The 15,573-nt window shown below is 44.1% G+C and overlaps 1 protein-coding gene and 1 pseudogene across 1 annotated transcript; one reads left to right on the plus strand and one right to left on the minus strand.

Annotated features, from left to right (window-relative positions):
• The first annotated feature begins 923 nt into the window (after positions 1 to 923).
• Positions 924 to 10,594, plus strand: LOC129528531 (putative protein CRIPTO3; annotated as a pseudogene).
• Positions 10,595 to 13,381: 2,787 nt separating this feature from the next.
• On the minus strand, positions 13,382 to 14,822 carry EID2 (EP300 interacting inhibitor of differentiation 2). Its single transcript, XM_004060722.4, has one exon. It carries the CDS (start codon positions 14,792 to 14,794, stop codon positions 13,943 to 13,945), a length of 852 nt encoding a protein of 283 aa, XP_004060770.1. The 5' UTR covers positions 14,795 to 14,822; the 3' UTR covers positions 13,382 to 13,942.
• Positions 14,823 to 15,573: the final 751 nt, after the last annotated feature.

Genomic DNA, 15,573 nt, shown 5'->3' on the forward strand with positions numbered 1-15,573 from the left:
TGGAAGTTTGGGGGTTTCCCAAAACCACCTTTAGGTTTGATAATTCCCAGAGCTCATTGAAATCTGTTATATTCACAGTCATGCTTATTACAGGCAAAGGACACAGATTAGAAGAGATGTATAAGGCACAATCTGGGATGGGGAGGGTTCCAAATGTGAAGTTCCTGTGTTCCTAGGGATGTGTTACCCTTTGTCGTCCATGTGTGGCAATAAGTGTGGGGGTAGTGCTAACATAGGACTCTCACCCAGGCTTTGGTGTCCAGAGTTTTTATTGGGGTTTTACTATCTAGGCATGCTTGATTAAACCATCACCCATTTTGTTGAAGTCAATCTCCAGCCTCCTACCTGATATCACATGGCTCCAAGCCCCAACTCTCTAATGATATGGTTAGTCTTTCTGTGTGGCTAGCTCTGATCCTGATGATAACCCAAAACGTGAAAGTCTATGTTCCATTTAAAATCAGTCAGCTGTGGCTGGGTGTAGTGGCTCATGCCTGTAGTCCCAGCAAGTTGGGAGGCAAAGGTGGGAGGATCGCTTGAGCCCATGAGTTTGAGACCAGCCTGGGCAACATAGTAAGACCCCTGTCCCTACAGAAAAAAAAATTAGGCAGGCATGGTGGCATGTGCACCTGTAGTCTCAGCTATTCAGAAGGCTGAGGTGGGAGGATGACTTGAGCTTGGTAGGTGGACTGTGCAGTGAGCTATGATTGCACCACTGCACTCCAGCCCTGTGTGACAGAGCAAGACCCTGTCTCGAAAAAAAAAAATCCTTTGAATTTAACTGGAATCCAAATATGAGAGTTGCTGGCAATTGAACTTCAGGAGGATCCATCTAAAAATTCTGACCTTTCACAGGTCGTGTCTGGGAGCTGATTGGGTTGGAAATCATTCTGACTCACGTGTACCTTACTTTGTTTCTACAGTTCTCTTGGAGAGATGGAGTTCTCCTACATGTGACCTATATGCTTCAAAAGGCACATTTGTGATATTCCACAGAAGACAAAAGAAAGGACTTCTCTGGAAGGTAACTTCAAATTAGGTAGATAGCTTGGTCACTGGAGGGAATTTGTAATTATGAGCTAGCCGTAAAGTCTCCAGAATTCAGTGTAGCTTCCATTTTGAATGGCTACAATAATACACTGCTGAATACCTGCAAGTCAAAGAAAAGAGGCCAGGGAAACTCTCTGGAAAAATAGAAAGATCAAGTAAAAATTCTTAAACTAAGTTTTAATGCTGATTCTCCAACTACCTTCTTTTATTTTTATTTTTATGAGACAGAGTCTCACTCTGTCACCCAGGCTGGAGTGCAGTGGCGCGATCCTGGCTCACTGCAATCTCCACTTCCTGGGTCACTGCAACTTACGCTTCCTGGGCTCAAGCGATTCTCCTGCCTCAGCCTCCTGGGTAGCTGGGATTACAAGTGCCCACCACCGCACCCAGCTAATTTTTGTATTTTTAGTAGGGTTGGGATTTTGCCATGTTGGCCAGGCTGGTCTCGAACTCCTGGCCTTAAGTGATCTCCCCATCTCCACCTTCAAAAGAAAGTGCTGGAGGCCGGGCGCAGTGGTCATGCCTGTGATCCCAGCACTTTGGGAGGCCGAGGAGGGCGGATCACGAGGTCAGGAGATCCAGACCATCCTGGCTAACATGGTGAAACCCTGTCTCTACTAAAAATACAAAAAAAATTAATCAGGCTTGGTGGCGGGCGCCTGTAGTCCCAGCTACTCGGAAGGCTGAGGCACAAAAATCGCTTGAACCCAGGAGGCGGAGGTTGCAGTGAGCTGAGATCGTGCCACTGCACTCCAGCCTGGGCGACAGAGCGAGACTCCGTCTCAAAACAAAACAAAACAAAACCAAAACCAAAAACCAAAAACCAAAATAAAGTGCTGGGATTACAGGTGTGAGCCACCACGCCTGGCCACCAAAACACAATTTTTGATCATTAGTCCCAAAGAAATTCCAACCACAGTCTCTCCATCTCAACTGAAGGCAATTCAGTCCTTCTAGTTGTTCCAAATGAAAAAATCTTGGAGTCATTTGTTCTCTCAAATATGACATTCTCTCTCTCTTTTTTTTTTTTTTTTTGCGCGGAGTCTCACCCTGTCACCCAGGCTGGAGTACAATTAGCACCATCTCGGCTCACTGCAACCTCTGCCTCCTGGGTTCAAGTGATTCCCCTGCCTCAGCCTCCCGAGTAGCTTGGACTACAGGCACACACCACCACGCCTGGCTAATTTTTTGTATCTTTAGTAGAGATGGGGTTTCACCATGTTGGCCAGGCTGGTCTCGAACTCCTGACCTCATGATCCACCTGCCTTGGCCTCCCAAAGTGCTGGGATTACAGGCGTGAGCCACCACGCCCGGCAACATTCTCAAATATGACATTCAATCTGTCAGCAAATTTTGTTGGGTTAGCTTTCGCAATATAATGAGAATCTGTTCACTGTTTACACTTCCTCTGCACCTATCCTGCTGAGCCACCACCATCTCTTCCTCAGATTACTACAATAGCCTCCTACTGGTCTCTCTGCTTCTACTTTGCCCCCTACAATCTATTTTTAATAAAATATCCAGAATGGTTATTATTATTTTTCTGAGATGGAGTCTTGCTCTGTTGCCCAGGCTGGAGTGCAGTGGCGTGATCTCGGCTCACTGCAACCTCTGCTTCCTGGGTTCAAGTGATTCTCCTGCCTCAGCCTCCCGAGTAGCTGGGATTACAGCCGCCTCAGACTCTCAAAGTTCTGGGATTACAGGCGTGATCCACTGCACCCGGCCCACAATGATTATTTTAAAATGCAAGTCAGACAGCTTACTCTTCGACTAAAACCTCCAGTAACTTCATTTTACTCAGAATAAAAGCCAAAATCCCAACAATGGTCTATAAGGCACCACTCCAATACCAGCTCAGGCCAACTTGTTACTTCTCTGACTTCATCCCAATTCCTTTCCCCTTGCTTGCTCTGCTCCAAGTCAAGGTGACTTCCTCACTACTTCTCAAATACCTCAGAAAACTCCTGCCTTAAACAGTGACTGTTTAGTTTGCCTGGAATACATATAACTTGTAATAATATATGACATAAATAATATGTATTGTATACAATAACATATAAAACATATTCTATATAATATAAAATAATTTATTATGCCTATTTCCTCTATTTGAATAGAACCTAAGTTCCACAGGGCAGGGCATTATAAAAATTTACCATTTTAAGCCAGGTATGGTGGCTCAGTCTGTAATCCCAGCACTTTGAGAGGCTGAGGCAGGTGGACTGCTTGATGCCAAGAGTTCAAGACCAGCCTGGGCAACATGGTGAAAACCCATCTCTACAAATAATACAAAAATTAGCCAGGTACGGCTGTAGATGCCTGTAGTCCCTGCTACTCAGGAGGCCGAGGTGGGAGGATCACCTGAGCCTGGGAGGTTGAGGCTGCAGTGAGCCATGATTTTACCATTGCACTCCAGCCTGGGTGACAGAGGTGACATCCTGTCTCAAAAAAACAAACAAAAAAAAACCCAACCAAACAAACAAAAAAACATTTTAAAGAGATAGCATTCTTTATTTGAAGGCTGAGAGAGATTTTCTTCTGACAACACTTCTGACACCAAATATGTGTGGGATTTTCCATAACGATTCTCCAAAACAAACCGAATGTCCCACAATTCCATTCTGACACCAACTATCTGCAGTTAGTGCAGACCCCACAGGTCCCATAAGACTATGCCCACTTCAGATGCCAGTCACAAATGGAGTATGTAGGCTACCGACATTTCTACCCTGCCAAGTACAAATTCAGGAGTTCCCATGACACCCCATCCTCAGGTTTGATAATTTGCTAGAACTCACACAACTTAGCAAAGTGCTGTATTTACTAGTACTAGTTTATTTAATTTATTTTGAGACAGAGCCTCACTCTGTCACCCAGGCTGGAGTGCGGTGGTTCCATCTCGGCTCACTGCAACCTCCACCTCCTGGGTTCAATTGATTCTTGTGCCTCAGCCTCCTGAGTAGCTGGGATTACAGGTATGTTACCACCATGCCTGGCTAATTTGTGTATTTTTAATAGAGACAGGGTTTTGCTATGTTGGCCAGGCTGGTCTTGAACTCCTGTCCTCAAGTGATCCACCCTTCTTGGCCTCCCAAAGTGCTGGGATTACAGGTGTGAACCACTGTGCTTGGCCAGTACTAGTTTATTATAAAGGATACAACTCAGGAAGAGTTACGTAGAAGAGATGTATAGGGTAAAGGGTGGGTGTGGGGGGCACGTAGAGCTTCCATGCCCTCTCTTGGTGGGACTTTCCCAGCACCTTGATGTGTTCAATCTGGAAACTCTCAAAACCCTGCTGTTTAGGGACTTTATAGAGGTTTAATTACATAGGCATCATTGATAAATCACTTACCAATGGTAATTGACTCAATCTCCAGCCCCTTGCTCCTCTCCCCTTACCAGGAGGTTGGGGATGGGGCTGAGAGTTCCAAGCTTCCAGTGAAGTCTTGGTCTTTCTAGTGACTAGCCCCCATTCTGAAGCTATCTAAGGGCCACCAAGAGTGACCTCATTAGAGCGAAAGATGTTCCTAACACACTATCACTCAGTTGATTCTAAGGGTTTTAGGAGTTCTGTGCCAGGAACCAGGGAGAAAGACCAAACACTGTATCTTTCTTATTATAGCATAAAGGCTATTTCTACTTTGAGGATGAATAATTTTCATCTGGTGTTTGCTCCTTTTGGAGCAAACCCGCAACCCATCCATTGCATGAGAAATGGAGGTATTTTTTTGTTGTTGCTTTCCTTGCAGAAAACAATAGGGATGGGTAGATCTTGGTGACAGGTGGAGGTAGGAGCATCTAGTCATTGTAGTTAGCTGACAGAACCACGTCCCACTTTCCTTTTTTGTGTATTCCTTTCAATCCCTGAAGAAAACAGAACCTTACCCACCATCCTAGTCTTACTTATTTCAGAGCTGGTGTCCAATGCCCATTTATTGGAAGGTCTTCCCACACTCAGCCTCTGAAGATAGGCATTTCTCCAGAAGCAGTTGAGCCTGGATCTCAAATATGAGGTCATATCTTTAGGTTTGCATAAAGAAACTGAATTCAGTTTCAATGTGTATTTAATTCAAATTCAGTTGGAATGTGTATTTAGCTATTCTAAGGATGTGTGTTGGTCCAGGAACTCTAGATTCTTATGTGCTGCCCCTCACAAATCCCAAAACTTTGGATGTTTACCCTTTGTAAGATTTCATCACTTACAAGGATGTAGAATGGCTGGGTGTGGTGGCTCACACCTGTAATCCCAGCAATTCGGGAAGCCAAGGGTGGCGGATCACTTGAGGTCAGGAGTTTGAGACCAGCCTGGCCAACATGGCGAAACCCCATTTCTACTAAAAATACAAAAATTACCTGGGCATGGTGGCGCATGCCTGTAGTCCCTGCTACTTGGGAGGCCAAGGCAGGAGAATCACTTGAACCCAGGAGGCAGAGGTTACAGTGAGCTGAGATCCTGCCAGCACATTCCATCCAGGGTGACAGAGTGAGACTCTGTCTCAAAAAAAAAAAAAAAAAAAAAAAAAAGGATGTAGAAGAAAGGGAGGAAGGTTTGGGGTAAATTTAAGAGGAACAGAGTGTCGAGTAATATGTCCAGGGTCCCACAGGTAATCAAAGCCAGAACTTGAACACATGCAGTCTGATACCAGAAGTGATGCTCTTGACACTTTCCCCCAATCCTCCTCCTCTGCCTCTTGAGAGTCCAACCCTGTTAGGCCAGTGCCCTTTAGTGGGAAGAGTTCCTGATCTGCAGTCAGATGAACTTGTAAAGACTATCAATCCTATGAGCCTCCAGGCTCTTTCCTGGAAAATTAAGTGACAAAATATTTGACGAAGCTGTTTAGAACTGTGTAAGTCCAAGTTATTATCATTCTTACTGTTTTGGCAGCAACCCCTTTTTCTCTAGACCCGAGTTCAGCTTCCATCAGGCGTAGGAACCTGTGATTTCTGTCTCTGGCCGAATACTGTAAGAACCCTCAGAAAAAGCAGCCTCCCAGGGAAACCCAATACAAGAAACCCCAGGCTGATTTCAGAAATCCAGGAAGACTGTTTTGACTTTGATATACTCATCATATCAGAGAAGGAGATGGTAAGGCTAAAAGCAAGCTTCATGAAGATTATTTTGGAGAGTTATTACATAACACTTCTCCAAGTTCAACAATCCCTTCTGTGACCATTAAGTAGAAAGGCATGCAGTCAAGGAAGTCAGGAAAAATGCTATATGCTAACTCAGTGAGGAAATGTTTGTTTTCAAAGAACCTAAAAATCTATTGCTCATACCATGGGGAAAAAAATCAACAGAGTGGTAAAAGAGTTAGTTACTGCCCCTTGCCACCCCAAACACCAGCCTAGATGGTCCCAAAGGGAATTTCTACCAAACCTTAGAAAGATAATTCCAATGGATTTTTAAAGTGCTCCAGAACAAAGGAAACTTCCAAATTATTTATATGATGTAATAACATCACTAAGAGTGACAAATGCTGTATAAGAAAGTGACACAGCAACCTCACTTATGAACATGAATGTGAATGTCCTTTAACAAAAAAGCAGAGATCCGGTAGCACATTAAAATAATATCTCATTAGTAAATCTGAAGAATGCAAAGATCATGTATTACTAGTAACTCTAAATATGAGTCTTCCTGGTGGTAGGTTGAAATAATCCTAGGATTACCTTCATAGATTCTGAAAAGGTCTTTGACCAAGTTCAACAACCATTCTTGATAAAACATACACACACACACACACACACACACACAGAGCAACAGATAGCTATGTAAAGATTTCTATGAAATTGGTCGGTGCGGTAGCTCACATCTGTAATCCCACCACTTTGGGAAACCAAGGTGGGAGGATCACTTGAGCTCAAGAGTTGGAGACCAGCTGGGCAACATGGCAAAAGCCCATCTCTACAAAAACATACAAAAATTAGCCAGGCATGGTGGCGCATGCCTGTAGTCCAAGCTACTTGGAAGGCTGAGATGGGAGAATCGCTTGAGCCTCGGAGGTGGTGGTTGCAGTGAGCCAAGATTGTGCCACTGCATTCCAGTCTGGGCAACAGAGTAAGACCCTGTCGAAAGGAAAAAAAAAAAAAAAGATTTACGTGAAATCAGGAACAAGACAAGGATGCTTCATTATCTTCCAGCATTGTTTAAAATTAGACAGAAGGTATTAGCCAAAAAACGAATAAAGAGAAAGAAGTAAGAGTTATTAAAAATTGCAAAAGAAGCCAGGCATGGTGGCTCATGCCTCTAATCCCAGAACTTTAGGAGGCCAAGGCAGCAGGATAGCTTGAGCCTAGGAGATCAAGACCCTATCTCTAAAAAAAAAAAAAGTAAAAGAGGCAAAACCAAAACCATCACTATTTGCATATGACTAATGCCTCAACTTAAGAGAATCATTTGAAAAACTACTATAAACAGTAAGACAATTTAGTACATTAAAGGAGGCTATCAAATAAATATGCAGAAATCAATTATCTTCAAATACACAGGCAAGCTTCTATAATAGAAATATCTTCATGTACTACAGAAAAAACACAAAAGATCAAGTATCTAGGAATAAATGACTAGACCTAGGAAAGACCTACTTTAGGAACATTAAGGACAAACATTAATACTCTCCTGAAGAATACAAAGGAAGTCTTTTTAAAAATGGAAAAATTGCCAGGCGCGGTGGCTCATGCCTGTAATCCCAGCACTTTGGGAGGCCCAGGCAGCAGATCATCTGAGGCCAGGAGTTCAAGACCAACCTGGCCAATATGGCAAAAACCCGTCTCTACTAAAATTACAAAAATTCGCCAGGCGTGGTGGCGGGCGACTGTAGTCCCAGCTATTCGGGAGGCTGAGGCATGAGAATTGCTTGAACCCAGGAGGCGGAGGTTGCAGTGAGCCGAGATCGTGCCACTGCACTCCAGCCTGGGTGACAGAGTCAGACTCTGTCTCAAAAAAAAAAAAAAGGAAAAATTGATCATGTAGATACAAAGACTCATTATTTAAAAGATAGCAATTACCCATGAGTTAATGAAGTGTAATATGATTCTAATAAAAATATTTTGTTTTCAAATAAGGTAAGCTGGCTGGGCACGGTGGCTCAGGCCTGTAATCCCAGCACTTTGGGAGGCCAAGGCAGACAGATCACAGGTCAAGAGATCAAGACCATCCTGGCCAATATGGTGAAACCCTGTCTCTACTAAAAATACAAAAATTATCTGGGCGTGGTGCTGTGTGCCTGAAGTCCCAGCTACTCGGGAGTCTGAGGCAGGAGAAGGCAGGAGAATCGCTTCAACCCGGGAGGTAGAGGTTGCAGTGAGCCAAGATTGCACCACTGCACTCCAGCCTGGCGACAGAGCAAGACTCCGTCTCAAAAAAAAAAAAAAAAAAAGAAAAGAAATAAGGTAAGCTGACTTTGAGGTTGATATAGTTACAAAATGAATAAAATACCCAGAAGCACTCTGAAAAAGAAGTATAATAAAAGGCTTTAGCATTACCAGATTTAGAACTAGTTAGAAAATCTAAAACATAGTTTTTATATGAAAAGGCATCTTAAAACAATTAGTGGGGCTGGGCATGGTGCCCAGCACTTTGGGAGGCTGAGGCGGGCGGATCGCCTGGGGTCAGGAGTTTGAGACCAACCTGGCCAACATAGTGAAACCCTGTCTCTACTAAAAACATAAAAAATTAGCCAGGCGTGGTGGTGTGTGCCTGTAATCCCAGCTACTCACAAGGCTGAGGCAGGAGAATCACTTGAACCCGGGAGGTGGAGGTTGCAGTGAGCTGAGATCCCGCCACTGCACTCCAGCCTGGTTGACAGAGCAAGACTACATCTGAAAAAAAACAAAAACAAAAACATAACAATTAGTGGGGAAAAGATGGACTACTGAGTAACTGATGTTAGGGCAACCAGGCAGTCGTCTAAAAAAAATTGGATCCTTGCTGCCGTCCCATCTTCTGGCCTGCCTGGATGTTCAAGGGGACAATGACAGAGCTATGGACTGCAGGAAGATGGCCTGCTTCTCTTCCAGTGTGATTTGGATCATGGCCATTTTGAAGCCTTTGAACTGGGATTAGTTGCTGGGCTAGGCCATCAGGAACTTGCGTGTCCATCTCAGGGAGACCTGGCCTTCAGAAATGACAGCATTCGGCCCCAGGAGGAGCCTGCAATTCGGCCTCATTCTTCCCAGCGTGTGCTGCCCATGGGGGTACAGGACAGTAAGGAGCTAAGCAGAACCTGCTGCCTGAATGGGGGAACCTGCATTGGGGTCCTTTTGTGCCTGCCCCCCGTCCTTCTATGGACGGAATTGTGAGCACGATGTGTGCAAAGAGAACTGTGGGTCTGTGCTCCATGACACCTGGCTGCCCAAGAAGTGTTCCCTGTGTAAATGCTGGCACGGCCAGCTCTGCTGCTTTCCTCAGGCATTTTACTGGCTGTGATGGCCTTGTGATGGATGAGCATCTCATGGCTTCCAGGACTCCAGAACTACCACCGTCTGCATGTACCACTTTTATGCTAGCTGGCATCTGCCTTTCTATACAAAGTTACTATTAATTGACACTGACCTATTTCCAGAAATACCATTTTAGATATCATGCAAATTTCATGACCAGTAAAAGCTGCTGCTACAATGAAAGATGATCATTTGTTAGTTGACTTAAAATAATGAGTATATTTCCAAAATGGTCTCTAACATTTCCTTACAGTATCAACTACTTCTTACTTCTTTGCCCTGCCCTCTCCCAAAAAACAACTTCTTTTTTCAAAAGAAAGTCAGCCATATCTCCACTGCACCCAAGTCCAGTGTTTCTTTTTTTTTCTTTCTTTTTTTGAGATGGAGTCTCGCTCTGTCACCCGGGCTGGAGTGCAGTGGCACGATCTCAGCTCGCTGCAACCTCTGCCTCCTGGGTTCAAGCAATTCTCCTGCCTCAGCCTCCCCAGTAGCTGGGATTACAGGCATGTGCCACCATGCACGACTAACTTTTTTGTATTTTTAGTAGAGACCGAATTTCACCATATTGGCGAGGCTGGTCTTGAACTCCTGACCTTGTGATCTGCCTGCCTTAGCCTCTCAAAGTGCTGGGATTACAGGCATGAGCAACTGCTCAAGGCCTCATGTTTATTGACACATGTAATTCTACCAAGGTCTTCTTAATATGTTCTTTTAAACGACTGAATTATATCTTCAGATTATTAAAGACTAATCTTAATGTGGACCTTAGGATACAGTTTTGAGTAGAGTTGATCAAAATCAATTAACATTGTCTCTTTAAAAGGAAAGACAGCCTCTTTAAGGCGAGGAACCAGAGTGATGAAGGAATGGAAGTCTGTCTGCATGTGTGCAGGGAGACTGGGTAAGAAAGAGGAAGCAAATGGGAGACAGAGGTTGGAAAACATAAAATAGGTTATTTAACTGGTGATTAGGTGGGTGTAGAGAGCAAGTTAAAAGGCTAAATGGAAGGGCAAGTTTCCATCATCTATAGAAAGATATATAAGACAAGGACTCCCCTTTTTTTCCTAAAGGCATTGTAAAAAGAATTGATTTTTAGACGGAGTCTCGCTCTGTCGCCAGGCTGGAGTGCAGTGGCGCAATCTCGGCTCACTGCAACCTCCGCCTCCCAGGTTCAAGTGATTCTCCTGCCTCAGCCTTTGTAAAAAGTCTTTTTAGAAAAAATATTATACCTCAATGTCCCCAACAAAATTGCTTAATAAATTATGCTTCCTCCAAGCTATGCAATTCTTTTAAGTGTTGTAGAAGAGAAAATGTTCAGTGTATTTAGTTGTAAACCAAGTGATAAAACCACATACTGTAAAGCTCATTTAAAAAATACATTGTATATATGTGTACGCACAGTAAAAATGGAAAATATATTGAAAAAAAATTTGATCCTTATATTGTACCTGAGAATAAATTTCAAATGGTTCAAAGATTCAAATATGGACAATGAAACCACACACACACACACCCAAGACTACCTTAGGATTCAAAATACTGCAGGTTTATTTATTTTTTATTTTTTGAGACAGGATCTCACTTTGTCACTCATGCTGGAGCCTGCTGGGCTCAAACGATCCTTCTACCTCAGCCCCCAGAGTAGATGGGATTAGAGGCTTGTGCCACTACACCAGGCTAATTTTTCATATTTTTCATAGAGACAGGGTTTCACCATGTTGCCCAGGCTGGTCTTGAACTCCTGAGCTCAAATGGTCTGCCTGCCTCAGCTTCCCAAAGTGTGGGATTACCGATGTGAGCCACTGTGCCCAGCCTCCTGCAAATTTAAAGGAAAATAGGCAACAAAAATTACCATGGCCAAAAGGCTTTCCAAAAAGCCAAAATCTAATGACAAATTGTGAAAAAATATTAGTAACTCATATCCCAAGCCATTATCATACCTCATATCACTAACATGAGTATCATAAATAGCTACTGGATTCAATGAAGAAAGGACAAAATTATCTGGGAGGGGAGTGGATAAAGAATATGAACAAGGCATGGTGGCTCACACCTATAATCCCAGAACTTTGGGAGGCCGAGGAGGGAGGATCATCTGAGGTCAGGAGTTGGAGACTAGACTGGCCAACATGGTGAAACCCCGTCTCCACTAAAAATACAAAATGAGCTAGGTGAAGTGGCATGTGCCTGTAATCCCAGTTATTTGGGAAGCTGAGGCACGAGAATCGCTTGAACCTGGGAGGCGGAAGTTGCAGTGAGCTGAGATGGTACCACTGCACTCCAGCCTGGGCGAGAGAGTGAGACTTTGTCTAAAAAAAAAAAAAAAAAAAAAAGAGTATGAACAGAGAGTTTATGGAAAAGGGAATATATATGACTCTTAAAAGATATTTAACTGGCTGGGTGCGGTTGCTCACGCCTATAATCCCACCACTTTGGGAGGCCGAGGTAGGTGGATCACCTGAGGTCAGGAGTTCAAAACCAGCCTGGCCAGCATAGTGAAACCCCATCTCTACTAAAAATACAAATCAGCCAGGTGTGTTGGTGCATGCCTGTAATCCCAGCTCTTGGGAGGCTGAGGCAGGAGAATCCCTTGAGCCTGGGAGGTGGAGGTTGCAGTGAGCCAAGATCGCACAATTGCACTCCAGCCTGGACAACAAGAGTGAAACTCCCATCTCAAAAAAAAAAAAAAAATATTTAACTTCGCTCATAATAAAAGCGAATTAAAACTGATATACCATTTTTCAACTATCAGATTCGCAAAAGCCAGATATTATTGATGATTTAGTGTGTTGGCTAGGCTGTAACGAAACATCTATGATCATTAATTGCTGGTGGGATTGCAAAGCAGGACACATAGAATGCTGCATAGCAATATTCATAAAATCTCAAAGGAGTACCTTTGGCCCAGAATTCTCATTTCTGGGGCATCAGCCTACAGATATTACATGTAAAAAGGAATCTAGGTAGCTATTGATTATGAGACACATCATTAGGGCTGGGCGCGGTGGCTCACACCTGTAATCCCAGCACTTTGGGAGGCCAAGGTGGGCAGATCACAAGGTCAAGAGATCAAGACCATCCTGGCCAACATGGTGAAACCCCGTCTCTACTAAAAATACAAAAATTGGCCAGGTGTGGTGGTGGGTGCCTGTAGTCCCAGCTACTCAGGAGGCTGAGGCAGGAGAATCACTTGAACCTGGGAGGCGGAGGTTGCAGTGAGCCGAGATTGCGCCACTGCACTCCAGCCTGGCAACAGGGTGAGACTCCCTCTTAAAAAAAAAAAATCACTAGTTTCATGAAAACCTAAGGAAAAAATGATCTATTACAGCATCAAATATAAGATGCACCCACATTTCAGAGATGTTCAAATATGAAGTGAATTTTGAATTGAAGCAATACTATATTTGTGCACATGCCACATGATATACAAGATGAACTACTCTAGCAATTTTTTATTCTGCCCAAAGAAAGAGATGGGAAACAACCTAAATGTCCGTCAATATATCCCTGGTTAAGTAGATTTCGACATAACCTCAGAATGGAATAAAATGCCACTTTAAAAAATAATGAGGAAATACAGTCGTTTGGAAGGGTCAACATATGTTCTTAATGAGAAAGCAATGTATAAACCAGTAAATATAATATGCTGACTTCTGTGAAGAAATAAAACAAGTAAACCCAGATTTATATGTGCCTCTGTACACGTAAGGAAACTAGAAGGACGGAAAGGAAACTGTGGCTATTAGAGGTCATCGTTGGTACTGGATGGAGGAAAACAAGAATGGAAGGCTTTTCACTGTATATTTTATATATTTTTTGGCTTGTGAATGGATTTTTTTATACCAAAAAAACTTTAAAAATTAAAAATTGAAAGAAAAAAGTCCAGAAATTTGACGTTCTTGAAAACATGATTTATCACATAATATATACATTTACTTTGCTTGTCACTTGAAATGCCTAAGAAAACACAAAATCAATCTTAAACTAGAAACTTCTATTGAATGACATGAAGAGAGCACATATTCCGACAATTTCAAGTTCTTTTCATAGCCTTCCAGTCCTAATAACTCAGCGTTAACATCTTATTCTGTTCAGCACTATCTGATAATTTCTTTCATCCTCATGGGCTCTAGTATTGATGTTTCATCAGTCTCAATTTTATAAAACCATCCTTTACTTTGTAATAAAGCAATGCTGAGAGACATTTTCCATAATGCACGGGGAAAAATGTGGATCAATCACAAACTCAAAGAACGTTACAGTTATAATGCTTTCGACATTTTTTTCTACTTCTGTGATGCTTTTTCAAGATAAGCTTCCCCCTCCCCCTTTTTTTCCCCTCCACCTGTGCACTGTCTTATCGCGATATACTCTTGACTTCTGAAAATCAAGTTGCAGGATTGGTATGACTGGAATGCAGAGGTTCTCTTGAAGTAGTATCACCACAAAACTATTCTCTATTGATAAACTTATCGCAACCAAGTTCTTCTATCAGAGGGTTGATAACTTCAGAGGCAGTCAGAGCTATCGTAAAGGTTAAAATATCGAGGTCCACCCTGTGAGGATTTCGCTGATATTCGGCATCAAACGCTGCTTCCCTTGCTCTGCAGGCTTCCACGAATCGCCTGCGGCGTTCTTCAAGCTCTTGTATTCTGCCGGGAGCAATCGGGTAATTTTCCAGATAGTGGCGGAGAAACTGCTGGTAATTGATGCCTAAAACGCTAAGTGGGTGGCGGAGACGGAGATAGGGCAACGCAGCCAGGCCTCCGTTCCCGTGTCTGGACCTGGGCCTGCCCTCGGGACCCTCTTCGTCCACTGGCTCCCCCAGCAAGCGGGCGACCTCCGCCATCCGGGCTTCCCTGGCCGCCGCCGCCGCCGGGCTTTCCCTGCCCGCCGCGGCTGCCCTGGCCAACGCCGCCGCTGCCACCGGGGCTCCCCTGGCTGCCGCCGCCGGGGCTGCCCTGGCCGCCGCCATCCGACCTTCCCTGGCCGCTGGCACCGGGCCTCCCCTGGCCGCCGCCATCGCGCCTTCCCCGGCCTCCTCAGGCTGTGCCGGGGCCGGCTCCCGCCTCCCGCGGCCTACCTCCGCCTGCGGGACGTCTCTGTCACCATTCGCCGCGCCTGTCTGCGGGACACTGCTGTCTGCGGGCAGCTTGGACATCTCAGACCGTGGGGTCAACTCGGCTGCTCCCAGAGAAACTGGAATAACTGGACAGCGCGATGCCCGGCAGACACCCCAGTGCGCGTGCGTGGGCGCTATGCGCACTGTAAATGCCGTGTGCGTAACCGGGCGCCAGAGCATAGATTCTTACCGCAAACCCTGGGAGCAGTGCGCATGCGTAGTTTCCCGGCGCCCGCCGTTCTCCAGATGCCCCCTCGAGGCCGGGAAGCGCCAACGCATCTGAAACAGCCCAACGACGAAGGGCGGGGGACATTTCAACCAGTTTGATGTTTATGAGGAACGCTTACAAGATCGCTTCTTGTAGGCGTTCTCAAGGTTCTGTGCTAGGGTGTTTCTCTTTGTTCTCCAGTGATTATGTGCCACCTCTATTATATATCAAGATATTTTAGATTCATGGTCTTTTCTGGATTTTTAAATTGTTTTTCATTCATTCCTTTGCCTGTCTTCATCCATATGGATCGTCCTAGCTACTAAAGCTTTGTAATTAAAGTCTTTTCGTGTTATCTTTAACATTGCATTGACTACCTTGGACATTTGTTTTTCGAATCTTATTTGTGCAATATAACATGCAGAAAAGTAAACAAAACATAAATATACAGCTGAATGATTTATCACAAAGTGAACATCCATTTAACTACCACACAGGCCAAGAAGTGGAATATTTCCAGCATCCCAGAACCCTTCCTCTTCTTCTTATCACTATCCTTTCCTTTCTACGCAGAAGTAACAACTAAGCTGATACTTACAGTAATCACTTTCTTGTTTTTCTTTTCATTTTACCACCTAAGGGTGCATTCCTAATGCTGTAGTTTAGTTTGGTTTGTATTCTGAACTTTATCTATGTGAGAAACACACTCATCTGCGTAATTTTTGTATTTTTAGTAGAGACGAGGTTTCAC

Source organism: Gorilla gorilla, chromosome 20, assembly GCF_029281585.2.
Source record: "Gorilla gorilla gorilla isolate KB3781 chromosome 20, NHGRI_mGorGor1-v2.1_pri, whole genome shotgun sequence".
NCBI lineage: Eukaryota > Metazoa > Chordata > Mammalia > Primates > Hominidae > Gorilla > Gorilla gorilla.

Excerpts from the sequence above, each read along its gene's own strand:
- EID2 (XM_004060722.4), bottom strand. The coding sequence starts at position 14,794 with ATGCTCTGGCGCCCGGTTACGCACACGGCATTTACAGTGCGCATAGCG.